This window comes from Lipotes vexillifer, unplaced genomic scaffold (assembly GCF_000442215.2).
Source record: "Lipotes vexillifer unplaced genomic scaffold, Lipotes_vexillifer_v1.1 scaffold1587, whole genome shotgun sequence".
Lineage (NCBI taxonomy): Eukaryota > Metazoa > Chordata > Mammalia > Artiodactyla > Lipotidae > Lipotes > Lipotes vexillifer.
The window spans coordinates 350235-367640 of NW_006790570.1; the positions used below are offsets into that span (position 1 = coordinate 350235).

Genomic DNA, 17406 nt, shown 5'->3' on the forward strand with positions numbered 1-17406 from the left:
TCCCTACATCAGGAAGTGAGTGGTCTTATCTAGGGGACTGGAGTTTAGTTCTTTAAATAAATAAGCTTTATTTGCAATTCTTAGGTCTGTTTTAACCAAATGATTCAGAAATAATCTATGCCATCTCCCACATCATTCTAACTGCTTTTTCTCGAGGAAGGTTTGATAATGAGCCAGATGTACTAAAACAAAAACATGAGTTCGTCGTTCAACAAAGTCTTTTCATTCCGCTTGATTGTCAAACTTTTCCCATCCGTTAAGAGAGGGAAACTTATTATTATTTTAAGAGGAACCGGGTGCAAAAAAAAAGTGAATTATCTCGGTGGTCTAATGTATGGATTCAAAGATAGCCATAGAGTAATTAGGTGGAAAGAACCCAGACACCGTTTGGCCTTCTGTTACAGGCGAGGGATGGGAGACATCAAGCAAGGTGCCCACAGTCACGTGGTCCTGGACCTAAGGGTCACTGCAAGCCTTTCCCTCAACATCCCCACTCACCCCACTCCCACCCTCACCCCCCTTTCTCACACTTCCTCATGGGGGTGTCACAGCAAGTGCACCATAGACTACAAAAGCTTTCTTTCACAATGTTGTTTTAAAGTCACCTCAACTGAAATGATCCCAGAAAGCTATTTCTGTTTACACTTAGGATTACAAAGCATTTAAATTCTTGGAGTTACATTCTAATGAGCAGTTCTTTACTTGGTAGAACGTTTTTATTGAGGATCTTAAGGAGGGTGTGACTGATAGGTTCCAGTATCTGGATCCTGTCAATGAATAGCGTTAACCATATAACATATAAATCAGCCTTGGCCTTTCTGTTGGTTTGACCAAAAAGTTTATTCGGGTTTTTCCGTAACGTGTTACGCAAAACCTGAACGAACTTTTTGGCCAACCCAGTGCAATGTAAGGTCAGGGTCTGTGTTCTTTATAGTTATCACAAGACTTATTTTCTTTGCTTTAGGGTACTTTTGACTTCAGTAACACTGCTGTCTATATATTCAATCAACCTTCTGTTGATCTGTTCAAAGGAAACAGGTAAGCTGATAGCATGTCTAGTTTTGTAAAGCCAGGATAATTGATTCTCATGGTGATATTGTGAACAAATGATACTCTCCCTGTTCAGCAACTTGATTATTAAAGAAAAACAGTACTTTGACCTGTCCTCACTGGAAGACCTATAGAGGAATTTACCTAGAGAAGTAGATAGAGCAACATATAAGTTAACTTGTTATGAACAATGAGCAAATAACATTGCCATTTAAAGAGAACCCTCAATTATACTTGCTGTTCTAGTTTAAGATGACTTCATTTTAAAGGCCTCAGCTTTTTCCTTAGGTCTTTATAAAATCAGACCAAGGCTCCCATGTTTTTATATTATAGCCTCCAAGGTTTCAAAAGTAAACAGAGCTTTCATTCCTTTTCGTGCATATTCCAAGGAGAAAATGTGATTCCCAATGCAATGTGGGAGTGAGTGTGCTGTGAAAAGACTTCAGGTTCTCTGGGCAGTGTGATACCTGAAGTGTTTATTTTCTGTTCCTGGGACACTGGATTATGTTTGTAATACTTTGACTTTTACTTTAGCTAAAACCACATTGGCCGACTATTACTGTATGTAGATGACTCCATTTAACTGGAACATTTTCTAATAAATTGCAGATCTAACCATTGTCTAGTTTAAACACCAGTCTTATGAGAGAATAAACAAAAGTTTAATTATAGTCTGACTCATATTGCTTCCTGTGAACCTTTTGAAAAACGTGAGCTGAACTGTAACAAAGAAATATAAACCCATTTCCTTAAATGAATGGTTTAACATTTTAGTATTTATTGAGATGAGCCCGTTGAACACTTTAGAATTTTGCTATGGCCAAATTATTCTCTTGACAGAGTTATCTGCTTCACTCTTTTGTGAGTTGCAAATCCCTGAACTAAATTTTATCAAAGGTCAGAATTCTGATGTCGTGGTTATTACATGTTTCTAAGCTTGTTACTATATTTAGGACCCATGAGGCATTGTTGGAATATTACTAAGATAATTCCTTGTTAGCCTAATCAGTTCAGGTAATTCATTCAAAAGGAACTTTTCTCCCCAAGCATCAGGATTTTTATTTTTAAGTCAAATTTTTATTTTAATGATACACACCAGACCTGAGAATAAGATCAGAGTGGGAACTTCCCCCCCAGTAAAGTAGGGAGACTTTTGAGACAGTAAAACAAATAAGTCTTATGACCTCATCGTTTGTTTGCAATGCTTTTGTAGCCAACCTGAAAAAGAAAAAATGGTGGTCATGTCTGACATTTAAAAATGTCAAGGGGTTGTTTTGTAATGAGAATGCCTTAACCCTTGCAAAGCCAAGAAGGCTATTTGTGTGATTTTTGATAAAGACACAATAACTTGGGGAATCATCAATAGAATGATGAAATCTTGGCTATTTTTAACATAGAGAACTCTGTCATTTCTTCTGTTCTCAACTGTGGTTTTTAAACAGGCTGCATGGTTTATGAAAAGCTGGGAGAACAGGTCTTTGGCACCACAGGGAAACTTGTCATCTTTGGAGCCACCTCCCTACAGAACACTGGAGGTAAAAAGATCGTGTTTTTCTATGCATTAATGTTGTGAACATTATTATTTCTTTCTAATCCTGGTGGTTGGGTGGCCACATGAATTTTAACATAATTCAAGCAGTATCATTCTCATTGCTAAAAGGGCACTTGGAAAGTGCAGCAGAGACAGTAGTCACTTAACAACCAAGGATACTGGGACAGCATCTACAGCTGTCTTTGTGTCTTATTGAAGGTTAGTCTAGGAACAGGCTGGTGACCTTTTATATAGCTTGCAACGTGAGCCTCAGTATCCTCTTTCTAAAAATCTTCTCATTTTCCTCTAGCAATGCTGAGCTACCTCTTCATAGTAAAAAATGAACTACCCTCTGCCATAAAGTTCCTAATGGGAAAGGAAGAGACATTTTCGTAAGTTATAGACCTGTTGTTTGTGAGATAACTAAAATGCTTTTAATTGAAATGTGGGCTAACCAACGTTTTTGTTTTATGAGGACTGCAGAAACAAAGTTTTCCCTAGGCTGTTTTTTCTTGGTTTGTTGTTTCTGGGGGTATATAAATGAAGGAAGCTGGCAGAGCCATTTGAATCTGAGCATTTAAAAGGTAGATTCATCGGTCATGCTGTAAATACTAGGTGCTGCAATTTCCCAAGAGCTTGAAATCTACATCCAGTTTCTATGAAATAGAACAGATGTGGAGTATTTTTGACACAGAAGTGGAACAAGCAAGATTAAGACCCGAGTCTCTTCCTTAAAGAAGGGACAGAGCATTTGGGGAGCAGAACTGACGTGAGCCAACCTCATTAAAGATGCAGCTAACCTTGGAAAATGTTGCAGCTGCGTTTAGTACATCCTGTGTTTTGACTACCTCTTGTTTAACAGTTCTCGTCAGTCTTAGTTTCTCACTTTTCTTTCAAGGGAGAATCGTAGAAACCAGAGTTCCTAGTGTTCTTTCATCAGGATTCAAGGTCAAATACAAGGGATTAGGGAGAAAGCAATGGCTACCTGTGGTGACTTGCTTTTCGATGATATTAGCCAAGCAAAACAGAAAGGAACTTTCTCTTTAAATAATCGATAAGAGAAGTTGTAATCTGACAGAACATAATGTGTGCATTCAGCTTTGAAACGATGTAAATAATTCAGAGGAAAGGCACGCTTAGCCAGTGGGAGTGAGGGGGAAAGCAGTATCTCTTCTGCTGCCTGGGGAGAGAGATGATAGTAAGTGACTAGTGGTTGGGTCAAAGTGGTTGGATAAACCTGAATAATGATAAAAGTTAATGGTAAACATTAGTAATAGTTAACAAAGTTTAAGTACTGTGAAATTTTACGTGTGAGGAAAGAAAAGTCACTTTCTAAGAAAATGTGACCTAACCGCTTAACATGCCTTTCAGAGCCTGGTACGTGGATGGCCGCCTTCTGGTGGTGGTAGTTACCTTTGGCATAATTCTCCCTCTGTGTCTCTTGAAGAACTTAGGTAAGAGCTTGCTTTTCTCATAGTCTCTACAATACCCAGGTGAATCAGAAACCTAATAAAAAGGAACAACTTTGCCCTCTGCTTTCACTTGTAGGGTAAAGATTAAATGAGTGATAAATTACAAGTATTAATTAGGCTTGACTTTAACATGGGATAAAAACACTGGTTGGTATGTGACTTCCTAAGCAATCCCTCTACTAAGCCGTGGAGGGAAGAAGGGAGGTCCTGGGACCAGCAACAGACGGTGCTCTGTCCAAAAGCACAAAGTCCAGGAAATGGAATTCTCCTCATACAAGGTCTTACATACTCTGATTATTTAGATGAGCAGAATTTCACATCTGATATCAAGACAGAAAGCTGCTTATATTTTTACTCCAAAGTGTTATGAATCACTCTTAAATTATCAGAGTCTAACCGGTCTCAATTATTTGCTTCATTGAAGGGAGAGAGAGAAGCAAAAAGTCAAAAGTGGTAGATAATCACTAAGTCATATCCATTTGGTTTTGACATTTTTGTGTGTGTGTATTTGGAGGCCAGGGTCCCTGATGTTATGGACATTTCGTGTGTGGAATAATGCAGCCAGACTGCCGTCCAGTCCAAAGCCTCTGAAATGCATTTCCTTTCATTCTGGGCTCATTCAAGGCAGACATTTAACGTTCTTCCCAAAATGATTGCTAACCATAATTTTTTGTTTTGTATGAAAAATACCAAGCCTCTGTAGCTGTTCTGTGAGACCTATAAGTAGATTTTTTTTAAAGCTACTTAATTATCTGGTTTCTGAGTCTGTGTTTAAGCTTTTCTGTGTATATACATGTAGCTCTTTTCAGTGCAAGTGGAGAAGGGGTGAGAATAGTGCAGCCCCCAGAGACCACTGAACTCTGCCTTTCTGGAGATTATGGTGATTGGAGATCTCCCAGGCATTCCAAGGGGAGCAAGGTGGAGATCCTCAGGTGTTCAGTTTCTCCCTAGAAACCACTTCCTCTCCTCTGCGTATATTCAGTGTTTATACAATATGTGCATAATCAGGAATTATTGAATGGATCAAGGAGTAAATGGGATTTGGCCACAGGAATCCATCCGAGTACAGCAATAGAGACCTATGGCCAAATTTGGGAAGGTCTTTTCCCCTGGATTCTGGGAATCTGTGTTCTCTATCTAGTGTGCCAGGAAGAACTGGAATCAAAACACATAATGCTCTAATGTTTTAATTTAAAGTCACTATTTTGCCAAGTAAGGTATAGCACTATCAAATAATCTTGTATTAATATTAGCATGTATGAATACTATTGGAACCCCAAACTATGCTTGAAATAATGCATTGAAAGAGGTGATGGATGAAATAATAATAATTCTTTTTTTTTTTTTTAGGCTATCTTGGCTATACTAGTGGATTTTCCTTGAGCTGTATGGTTTTTTTCCTAATTGTGGTAAGTGCTGATTGAAATGGTTGGCTTGGTTTTGCTGTAGTATGATGCTATGTAATAATTGTGCATTATTTGGCTTTACTTGATAAAGTCTGATTGTTTCTCCTTTATTTTTTAATACTAGGTTATATACAAGAAATTTCAAATTCCCTGCATTGTTCCAGAGCTAAATTCAACAATAAGTGCTAATACAACAAATGCTGACATGTGTACGCCAAAATATGTTACCTTCAATTCAAAGGTAAGTTTCTTATCCTTTAAATATAAAAACAAGCGTTTTTACTAAGGGCATTTGTATTTCTCAGACTTCTTTTGATTAAACTGTCTTTGATGTGTTTGTTCTCAAAAGAACACTGTATCACTGCTTCCAACTGCCACAATCCATTTAGGGACCTTGGAGAAATATACAAATTGTATATTTCATTCCCCCTTTTACCCAGTTTATGTGTAGGACAGCCTTAAGTATTCCCTGGGAAAACCTCTTTCTGGATAATTGTCTCAGCTCTGTTATTCCTTGTAGATCTTTAAAAACAAATTAATAACTAACATCCTTAGCCCACTGCTTCTTATCTTGTGGTGACAGAAAGGGACACCTCAGACTTCCCCAGCATGTACAGTTGAAATACAGGCACCACCACAAATTGGCACTTAAGGAACATTCATATGACATATTGGGAAATGATGGACTATGGAACCAGTCAGGCTTGGATTTGAATCCTCAGGCAAATTATCAACCCCATTTGTAAAATAACTATTCTATTCTGTATCTTACAGGATTTTGTTAGAATGTGCCTGGTACAGTGCTTGGGCAAAATTAGAGCATGAGAAATGTTACTTTTCCCTCCTTCTCTGCCAAGTTCTTTTTGCATAAGAAGTTACTATATTGAATTTGGGAGTTTTAAAAAACCTTATCTAAGAAAACTAATTTAGCTCGTTCTCTCTCTCTTTCTGTCTTTTAACTCTCAAGGATACAGCCAAAGCAATGAAGTGATTTTCTTTTTAGAAAGTAACTTTCTTTTTAGATGCCATATTTAAGTCTGATTGATGCACCCTATATAGTGCAAAGAGCAGTAAAATGGAGGTGGAAGTTCTGGGCGTGTTGCCTAGCCTGTCTTGGAGGGAGTCAGGAGAACAGCACTGGTCTGCCTCAGGGTTGCTGTGGGGATTCAGTGAAATAATGTAGGAAAGTGCTATGTAACCGGCTAGCGCCACATAAATACGGGATGACGCAGTGCCTGGAGGTTGTAAAATACACTGTGGGTGAGCCCAGCTCTAGAACCCCTCTCTGCCAAGTGCCTAATGTCTCAAGCTAGATAAGCTCTCTTAGAGAAGCTGCTCCTATTTCGATACCAAAGCTCTCCTAATAACCAAATAATCCAGGGATTCTGAAGGGCTGTCAGATGAAAAGACGGCTCAGAAATACTGGAGCTGTACAATTTTTATGGTAAAAATGCCTTTCCGTAACATTTATATTTTTTCTTTCAAATAGACCGTGTACGCTTTACCAACAATTGCATTTGCATTTGTCTGCCACCCGTCTGTCCTGCCAATTTACAGCGAGCTTAAAGAGTAAGAAATTTGTTTCATTTTTTTGCAAACTGAATCATTTTAGGGCCCCTCATTAATAGGCAAGTACTGTATTTAAAATAAATGGACTCATATGATGAACCCCCGCTGACTCATCACCCAGCTTCAACATTTTCTTTCTGCCATTCTTGAGCCAGAAAAATCACAAACCTGCAGTATATTTTGGCCATAAATGTATAAAGTGGCTTACTCTGTGGGCTTTTTCTTGTTAATTTGGTTTTTCAAATTCTGTATTACTCAAGAGAGTTCAAGTATTTGTGTTGCTTTATGTTACTTATGATTATTTTGCAAGTGGATAATAGTAATCTTCATACCCATCTGTGAGCCACTAAATACACTGCATCTGATTTGCCTTTTGGTTTACTTAGAAAAGGCTGGTAAATCAGGCAGGAAGAAATTAATGTTAAGACCACAAACTGGACAAAAGAATATTGTTGTTCATTGCAAACTATTACAATGATTATATGGATTTTTTTTTGATTGCTGTTAGAGAAAACGAAAGCCCTGCTTATAAATTCCCTCATGGGTTCTCTTTTTAGCCTATTGTTATCAGACTTCCCACATAAAAATAGTCGTCATAGCATAGTGTCTTTTTTTGAGGTAACTGGTTTACACCTTACATAGGTTTCATGTGTACAACCTAATATTTCTCCTTCTGTATACATTACATCCTGCTCACCACCAAAAATTTAGTTTCCATCCATCACCATACAGTTGATCCCCTTTACACATTCTGTCCTTCCCCAGCCCCTTCCCCTCTGGTAACCACTACTCTATTCTCTGTAGCTACCTCCTTGGTTAGTTTTATTCCTAGGTATTTTATTCTTTTTGTTGCAACTGTAAATGGATTGTTTTCTTAATTTCTCTTTCTGCTAGCTCATCTTTAGCATACAGAAACATGGCAGATTTTTGTATGTTGATTTTGTACCCTGCAACTTCACTGTACTTGTTTATTATTTCTAATAGTTTTTTGGTGGAGTCTTCAGGGTTTTCAGCATATAAAATCGTGTCACCTGCAAATAGGGACAGTTTTCCAATTTGGATGCCTTTTATTTCGTTTTCTTCCCTAATTGCTCTGGCTAGAACTTTCGATACTGGGTTGAATAAGAGTGGTGTGAGTGGGCACACTTGTGCTCTTCCTCATTTTAGAGAGATAACTTCCAGTTTTTCATCATTGAGAATGATGTTAGCTGTGGGTTTGTCATATATGGCCTTTATCATGTTGAGGTATGTTCCTTCTCTACCCGCTTCATTGAGTTTTTATCGTAAGTGGGTATTTTGTTAACGTGGTATATCACATTGATTGATTTGGGAATGTTGAACTATCCTTGCATCCCTGGAATAAATTCCACTTGATCACAGTGTATGATCCTTTTGATGTATTGTTGTATTCAGTTTGCTAGTATTTTGTTGAGGATTTTTTGCATCTGTGTTCATCAGAGATATTGGCCAGCAATTTTTTTGTGTGTCGTCTTTGTCTGGTTTTGGTATCATGGTGATGTTGACCTCATAAAATGTTAGGAGGCATTCCCTCCTCTTCAAAATTTTGGAAGAGTTTGGGAAGGATAGGTATTAAATCTTCTTTAAATGTTTGGTAGAATTCACCAGGAGAGCCCTCTGGTCCTGGAGACTTTTGTGTTTTGGGAGGTTTTTGATTACTGTTTCAATCTCTGTACTAGTGATCAGTCTATTCAGATTTTCTATTTCTTTATGATTCAATCTTGGAAGGTTATATGATTCTAAGCATTTGTCCATTTCTTCTAGGTTGCCCAATTTGTTGGCATATAGCTTTCATAATATTCTCTTATAATCCTTTGTATTTCTGTGGTATCCATTGTTATTTATCCTCTTTTGTTTCTGATTTTATTTATCATGGCCTTCTGTCTTCTTTTCTTCGTGAGTCTAGCTAAAGGCTTGTCATTTTTCTTTATCTTTTCAAAGAATCGGCTCTTAGTTTCATTGATCTTTTCTATTGTCTTTTTAGTTTCTATTTCATTTATTTCCACTCTGATCTTTGTTCCCCTCTTTTGGACTTTGTTTGTTCTTCTTTTTCTAGTTCCTCTAGGTGTCAGGTTAGATTGTTTATTTGAGATTTTTCTTGTTTCTTGAAGTAGGCATCATGGTATAGTCTCAGACTCAGAAAGATACACAATATAGCTGTTTCCATTTTGAGACAAAAATAAAGATAATGTTATTTAGCATTGAATTCACTCATTATTCTTCCTCTTTCATATTTAATTGATATATCAGTAAACTTTGAAATATCAGTATTTACATCTACCTATCTATGTGTTCATCAGGCTTACTTTATGACCTTATATTTAGGGTGTTTAAATACGTCTTTGGCATCTTTTAAATTTAATAGTTCAGCTTTTAGTTTGTAACTTCCTCACGTGGGTACTTCTCAATTTTTCTCGTTTTCCATACTGCCTTTTATGACACAATCAAATGTTGTGACTGTTGGTGGTCGACTGTTGAGTACAAGTCTTGTAGATTAATTGTTTGGGCAGTTAAAGAAACTTAGAGGTTCATGCAAACTCCCAGAGTAAACTTAACCTAAGAGAGAAAGAGAGAGCCCTTCATTATCCCAGCTGTGAGCTCTTAGGCACTCATTGCTCTGGAGACAAACAGGCTTCCCTGGGGCTATTCAGTGGGAAAACCGGAACTTAAATAGCAGCTTTAGCAACTGAACACCGAGGTCAAGTTGTAGCTCTGCCCGGAGCTGAGAGAACAGCTTTGGAATTTATTCTGCCTTTTTCCTGTGCATGCTGAGTGTACAGATAGTATCAAACAAATGTTAAAAAATACTCTTTGCTCTACAGATGAGAACTTGATATTCTTTCAAAAGAATGGGGAAGAACATTCAAGGGATTGTTCATTACATGGCTGTCTCTCTCACAATACCCATTTGGTGTAAAAGAAGTTATTATAAACTGGCATATTTGCTGGGGGTAATTTCAGGTGGTCAGGTCAGCCCCAGCCTGATAGAAAGTTAAGTTCTATTCTTCAGTGTTAACACTGGTGCTTACATTCAGTAATGTGGTTTTTAATTTTTCAAATTCCTTTATCTTTGTTTTTAGTCGATCACAGAAGAAGATGCAGATGGTTTCAAATATCTCCTTTTTCGCCATGTTTGTTATGTATTTCTTGACTGCCATTTTTGGCTACTTGACATTCTATGGTAAGTACCTTCTGTCAGTACATAAATATAGGTATTAGTAAGTAAATTAGTAAAAATCAATATCAAAATAACTTTTAATATGGTAGCCCAAAAAGCAGCAAACCTGTCCATTGACTTTGCTGATCTTTTCTTCTATTTAAAGCAAATGGCAGTGGTTCCTTTACATTTTCATGCAGACTGCACAATAGAATAATTACTGAAACAATATACTGTAATTTTTTCTCCTAATACTGTCCTTAAAAGAAATTGCATTTTATCAGCACGCCACCTTTACTGAGGAAAGTTTAAAACTATAATCAGAGAAGGCTTTCCTAATTGCTGTTGAGAACTGGGTCAGATTCCATTAATAGAAAAGAGAGACAGACAGATTTTGAAAGTGAGAAAGAGTAGAGTGCTACGCTCATGACACTCTGCATTAATTAAAAGTAAAGCAGGGCTTCCCTGGTGGCGCAGTGGTTGAGAGTCCACCTGCCAATGCAGGGGACACGGGTTCGTGCCCCGGTCCGGGAGGACCCCATGTGCCGCAGAGCGGCTGGGCCCGTGAGCCATGGCCGCTGAGCCTGCGCGTCCGGAGCCTGTGCTCCGCAACGGGAGAGGCCACAATAGTGAGAGGCCCGCGTACCACAAAAAAAAAAAAGTAAAGCACCTGGGGCTTCCTTGGTGGCGCAGTGGTTGAGCGTCCGCCTGCCGACTCAGGGACCGCGGGTTCGTGCCCCGGTCCGGGAAGATCCCACATCCCGCGGAGCGGCTGGGCCCGTGAGCCATGGCCGCTGAGCCTGCGCGTCCGCAACGGGAGAGGCCACAACAGTGAGAGGCCCGCGTACCGCAAAAATAAATAAATAAATAGAAATAAAGCACCTGATTGTTCAGCTGCAGGTGGAACCTTGCAAGGATTTGAAGCAGTGACATAGAAAGTTAAAAGAAATGAAATCTGAAAAAGAACAAGGTTTCGTTTGTAACCTTTATTGACCCTGTATGAATAGTTTACCTTCTTTTAGCATTTCTTCATCCTCTTCTATTCCAGTCATCCTGCAGCTTTATTTAACATCTTTCATTATCATACTTTGGGACCTAATATAAATTTAAATACATAAATTTCACATTCTCTATTAAATAATATTTCTTGGGGGCATTTGTTTCCATAAACGCAAATGTCTCAAAATTTAAACACATTTGGAGATGATCAATTCATCCTAGAGAGGAAGGGAAGCACCAAGTCCTAACCACTGGACCGCCAGGGAATTCCCTTATTAACATTCTCACAAGCGATAGAGAATAGCATTGTCTAGTGAGTCCATAAATACGACATTTAATTTCTGCATAAAGATGGTGTTCTTAAGTTTCCTGCAGAGTTGCAGGGATTAGGGTGGGTAAAGGGAGGGAGAGAGAGAGCCTAATGTTAGTTGAATGGTCACTGCAACCTTGTTCAAGCTATGATTTTTCTTGGCAAATCCATTTTTTTCCCACATAGAATAGAATACCAAACACTTTCATACTCTTAGGTCAAAGAAAAAACTCAGCTGTTTTTAGATGGTTATGAATTTTGAATCAAGGAAGTTAGAACTAAGGAGATTTTTATTATAGCCTGGGGCCCTTTTTCTAAAATTGAGACCAATCTCTGGCCCAGACTAGAATTGGGATTCCACACCCTGAACCTTGAGAAGGGAGGGAAACTATCTTTCGTCAAAGGAGTGAGCATTTTCGAGTTGGAGATAAGATGGCAGAGTAGCAGGACCTTGAGCTCACCTCTTCTCACAAGCATACCCAAATCACAACTAACTGCTCAAAAGTCATTGATAAAAAAGACACGAGTGAGCATTCTTGCTCTCAGTGGCTGCCATTCTAGCTTTGGTTGTCTTTGAAATGACACTTTCTGAAGTTCAGAGTTGAGAAAAAGTTCAAAGTGGTGTATAAGCTAAGTACTTTTTTTATGAGGAAAAGATACCTGGAAGAGAAGAATGATGAACTTCACCATGGTGAAGTTCCATGGGTACCTTTGCCGCTTGGACGTTGAGTTATAAGAGGAGGGTTTGAAAGTGGCCCCGGGGGGCCTGCAGTCCACTTAGCGAGAGTGAGGCTATTCGGTGCTGTTTGATGAGTGGCACCAAGTCGGGGAGAATCTAGATGAAGAAGGGCTTTGTGCTTCAACCATATGGTATTTCTACCCCCAACTTACTCTTAGGTTTAGTGTAGTGTAAATTAAGCGCCCCACTTCTAGTGATTACTGTACATTCCTTTTTGCTACAGGTATGTGTGGACAGGGGGTGCCCATCTCACACAGGCGATTTTTCTTTTCAACTTTATAAATTGTGAATAGACACTTCGATACCCAGAACATTGCTTTCCTTGCCCTTTAGTTTACAAATTCTTTGTGGCTCAGAAAACCCATCATTCCGTGATGTGCTTTTGTCTTGTTTTAACACCCTCTTACGTTTCCCTCGTTTTAGAAAATGTGCATTCGGACCTCCTCCACAAGTATCAGAGTAAAGATGACATCCTCATCCTGACGGTGCGGCTGGCTGTCATTGTCGCTGTCATCCTCACGGTGCCGGTGTTATTTTTCACGGTGAGTAAAAGGCCTCAGTGCAACTTGAGAAAAGCTGAGGTCTCCTTGCAGAGCAAGCCTGCTGCAGGGAACTCTCCTGCATCATTGAGACTGCATCAACGAAGGATCCCAAGGCTCTTTGCAAAAAAAGTGGGATCAGTGAGTTAGGGTAACCTTCTGATGGAACGAATCTTCGTTCTAATTTATCTGTCCGTCCTCTTTATAGAGAAATGTAGATAGACTGTCTGAATCCCAGTCATCCATGACAGGGGAATACAGAAGAACCAGAAGAGAACACTCCGTCATAGATAAAACAGAAATTATCCCCCTGCAAAAGAAAACTACCTGTTCGTAAAGAAAAAGACTTCCCATCTTAAGTCAAGCCCCCCTGCTTCCCAAACCGTTAAAGCTATCTATAAACTCACTAGGTGTGACAAAACATGTCCCAAATGCCTGTGCACCAATCTTTCAGTCACTGCTGAGAGATGTGAAAGGCAGCATGCTGTGGGCATTACGGAATTTTTTGTTTTCTTTTCCTGCAGGTTCGTTCTTCTTTATTTGAACTGGCTAAGAAAACAAAGTTTAATTTATGTCGTCATGTCTTGGTGACCTTCATACTCCTGGTTATTATCAACTTGTTGGTGATCTTCATACCCTCCATGAAGGATATTTTTGGAGTCGTAGGTATGGCTTTCTGACTTTCTGCTTATTCTATTTACAATAGCTGTTTAGAAACCTGAGGCTTCACAATAACAACCTCAAACTTTGTTTTTCCTTATTTTTCAGGAGTTACGTCTGCTAATATGCTTATTTTCATTCTTCCTTCATCTCTTTATTTAAAAATCACAAGCCAAGATGGAGATAAAGGAACTCAACGAATTTGGGTACGTCTCATGCCAGCCACTCTCATTTTTCTGATGAGCTTTTCACTGAAATACATCAAATAAATAGTCCATCTCCACCAACTAATACTACTTTTAGGGATCTCAAAAGTAGGCAGCAGTCCTAGTGTTTGCCCATTTGGGAAATTTAAAATATCATATCCAAATCTTCTCTATTCCCTCAAAATATTTTCAGGTTTTGCTCTTACTGTGCCTTATTTTGCTGTGCGAGGGCAGGGCCAACTGAAAGATTAGACGTTTATCATCCTGTGTCTCTGTAGGGTAATGCCTTGTCTTTAGCAAGACCTGAGGTGGAAAGAGGCTCAAAGATTTTATGCAGTCTGCTGTTTCGGTACAATTCCTAGTCCTGTAACTCCATGCTACAGCCCAGGGAACCTGTAATGCCTTAATCTAAATGGCTGAGTTAGTGCAAAGAGTCTTTTTAGGATTTGACAGAAATGCTTTGGAGCAGCAGACCTGGATTCAGAAACTACCGTTCTGTATTGGGATTCTTGTTTCCAGGTCTGGTGAAGTTCAAAGGCATCTTGAAGGTGGTGCACTTGGAGACAGTGAGGGAAGCAGGGGTGAAGTGGCTGCTACATGAGTACCTTCTGGAGCACCATTATGTTTGGCTTCGGAGAAGGCTTCTCAGCCGCCCTCCCAGATAGTGTAAGCACTCCAATCCACATGTTACCTGAGTCAACAGACCCGGATGCGAGATATAGGCATGCGGGATCATCGCTGTGCATTGAGGAGGAGCAGTGTTGATGCTGGTAGAGCATCTGCTTCCCCAACAGGATTATCCCTAAAGCCATAAATCCCCAGTCCTTCTAGATCTGACCAGTGGGGACTTCATGAGGACAGAGAGGAAGAGCAGTCACTCTGGCACAGCAGTAACGTAAACTAAGATTAAGTCTGACAATGATGGAGACCTACTGCCCGTGAATTCTCTGGGCCTCTCCAACCCTGCTCCCGTTTTAAAACTGCTAGGAGGATCTACCAAATAGCATTAGACAAGGGATCCAGTCCATGTGGGGACCCAGTGGGAGTTACACCAGACCGGTGATGGTGAGCCTGTGTGCAACCCTCCCAATGCCACCCTCCACCTTCTCCCCTTCCCTTACCTCTGTCTCCCCATCCAGACACTAGTCCAGCCCCCCTGGCTCTCATGATGCTTCGTCCTTCCAAGCAGTTTATAATCTCGAGTTCTCCAGATTCTAGAGTTAGTCACCTGCCTCCTGTGGCCTTTATCAACCCTTGAAATAACTTCGTTTTGGATACCCATTTCCTATGTTCACTTGATCAAATCTACTTTTCTTTTTTTTTTTTTTTTTTTTTTTTTTTTTTTTTTTTTTTTTTTTTTTTTTTTTTTTTTTTTTTTTACTTTTCTTTTTGATATCCTTTTAACACTTTTTCAGACAGAAATGTTTGCCTGCCAGCGATAACCTAGGTTGGTTGGTAGAGTAATGAAATGACCTGTATGCTTTCTAAGCCCATTCTTTTTTTTGGTTGTCGTCTTAGTCTGAAAGAAGCAGTGAGGATACCGTCAGCTGTAGAACAGATTCACTCTGAGGTGACTGTGAAGTCAAAGGACAGAATGCAGAGGATGGTTCTGATAGCTGGTTTTTCCTAGTTTCCCATCCTTGGAGAATCAGATGCACACAGTTTTAGAAAGATTCTCACAGTTCGGCAATAGTTGTAACAAACTCCAAATACAGAGGGACTCAAAAAGAGAGGGGAAGCATATCTGTTTTTTCCCTGGTATGTGTGGGAAATGTTTGCTTCCCTGAAAATAACCGTTGCCTTTCTGTCACTCCAGGCTGCCCTTTTCTTGGGTCTGGGGGTCGTGTTTTCCCTGGTCAGCATTCCCTTGGTTATCTACGACTGGGCCTGCTCATCAAGTGGTGATGAGGGCCACTGAGACCAGATGGAAAAGGAAACAGTCAAGTTACCACTCATCAGCAAGCCCTCATCTGCATCCTTTGCAAGTTTACAGAAGCAAACAGAAATTTACAAGATACACAATGGAATAACACTTTGGTAACAAAACAGAGACCTGTTTCTATCATGGTTCATGTCCCTCCAAGATTGGGGATCAATTTTAAGGATTATGGATTTCTTTTGTTCCAAATTGCACGCAATCATATTTTCCAGTACTTTTCACAATCAGTTATTTTTCACTTTCCTAACTCTGTTTTTTGTGATGTCATCGTCTCTTAGAACTTGGAAGACATGATCATCCATCATGTTTATTTATTACACATCCAGATTCTGACATAATTTTCCTACTGATGTTCAGCTTATAATATCTGTACCTTTTTAGAAAAGAAAAGAATCTTGAATTGTATATATTTATTTTGCTTTACAGAAAAAAAAATGGTTTCGTAAATAATTTGCCTATTTTGGTTAACATAGCACATAGGGATAATCATGTGAGAGTCACAGGGCGCGCACCCTTGCCGGATCAGAGGATGCCCAATATTTGAGGCAGCTCTGATCACCTGGCAGCCGAGCTTCAGCAGCCCATGGCCTCGCTGGCACTGCATCCCACTCTGTGCAGAGATATTCTCTGGCGACTGTTCTCAGCTGGGAAGGGGATGGGAATGATTCTTACCTTGGTAAACATACTAATCTACACATCTGGGTAATCTAGCAAATGACGTTTTGTTTCCCCCTTGACAATTTATGTCAGAGTTACTCTAAGCTGCGTCAACTTCTATTGGGGAAGACCCATGATACCTTTGTAACAAATTGAGAAGCAAGAGTCCTACAAAAAGATAGTCCAAAATGCCTAAGGAAATATTCCTCAGATGCAGATAGCCTTCAGCCCTGCATCGGTATTGTTGAAGGGGGAAAACCATTTTCTTAAATTACAAACCCAGCAGCTTTTACTCATGTCCACCAGCTTTTTGCACAGAGAATCATGTGTATCTAACCAAGGATGATCTAGGACAAGTAATTCCTGTTTTATATTGGGTACCTTAGGGGGGTCTTTAAAAGACTTGTTTTATATCTATAAATTTAGGTTATTACAAATATAAGATTTTTGTACCTTAAATAAGCCTCATTCCTATTTCTTCTCCATTAACCATCCATCCAGTCTTGAAAAAAGAAAACGAGCCCTCAGAGATGGTCTTTGAAAAGAACACGTGATGAAATCACTGTGTACCTTTCTTCCCCCAGATGGGGACTTTGGCGTCTGTGCCGTCTCTCTTCTCGCCCCTAGTCAAGGGTGGGCCGTTACTGCCCGCCTGACGTGAATCACACAGGAGGACAGAGTTGCCTCACACTCTTACCCCAGCCCCTCTCCTAAAGCAAGTGAAGGAAACTACAGAGAGGCTGAAAAAAGAAGAGAGTTTGGGACAAGGTAGCTTGGAAAGGCATGGGAGACAGTATAGAAACCCAGCACCGCACTCCGCCTGAGCTGGGCCATCACCTATGATTGGATTGTCCGTATCACACAGTAAGAAGTGTGTGTACCCTGTGAGCTGGTCACTTGAAACAGGGCTTGTGTTTTATCTGCATCCTAGTTGAATTCCACAGACACGTAAGTTCACCAAGCACAGATTTCTTATCCAGAGATAAGTGGCCTCTAACCGCAGACTCTTGGCAGAGTTTCCAGGCACTTAGCTCTGGGCTCTGTTCCTCCCCAACTGAGACCCCCAGAGGCCTCCACACTTACCGGGAGTAACACAGAAATGTCCCCTTCCCTTTACAGACTAATGTCCCATAGAGAGCGCAGGCATCAGAGCA

General features: G+C 39.8%; 1 protein-coding gene across 1 annotated transcript in view; it reads left to right on the forward strand.

The window, feature by feature from the left end:
* The window catches only part of SLC38A1 (solute carrier family 38 member 1), a 72058-nt gene extending 55300 nt beyond the window's left edge, over positions 1-16758 (forward strand). Inside the window, exons 6-17 of the mRNA XM_007463829.1 lie at positions 965-1038; positions 2493-2585; positions 2892-2973; positions 3953-4035; positions 5404-5462; positions 5584-5700; positions 6949-7028; positions 10127-10227; positions 12675-12793; positions 13315-13456; positions 13559-13656; positions 15473-16758. Of these exons, the coding sequence (XP_007463891.1) occupies positions 965-1038; positions 2493-2585; positions 2892-2973; positions 3953-4035; positions 5404-5462; positions 5584-5700; positions 6949-7028; positions 10127-10227; positions 12675-12793; positions 13315-13456; positions 13559-13656; positions 15473-15574 (1150 nt within the window). The 3' untranslated portion in view covers positions 15575-16758. The remainder of the gene's footprint in view (positions 1-964; positions 1039-2492; positions 2586-2891; positions 2974-3952; positions 4036-5403; positions 5463-5583; positions 5701-6948; positions 7029-10126; positions 10228-12674; positions 12794-13314; positions 13457-13558; positions 13657-15472) is intronic.
* The last annotated feature ends 648 nt before the right edge of the window (positions 16759-17406 follow it).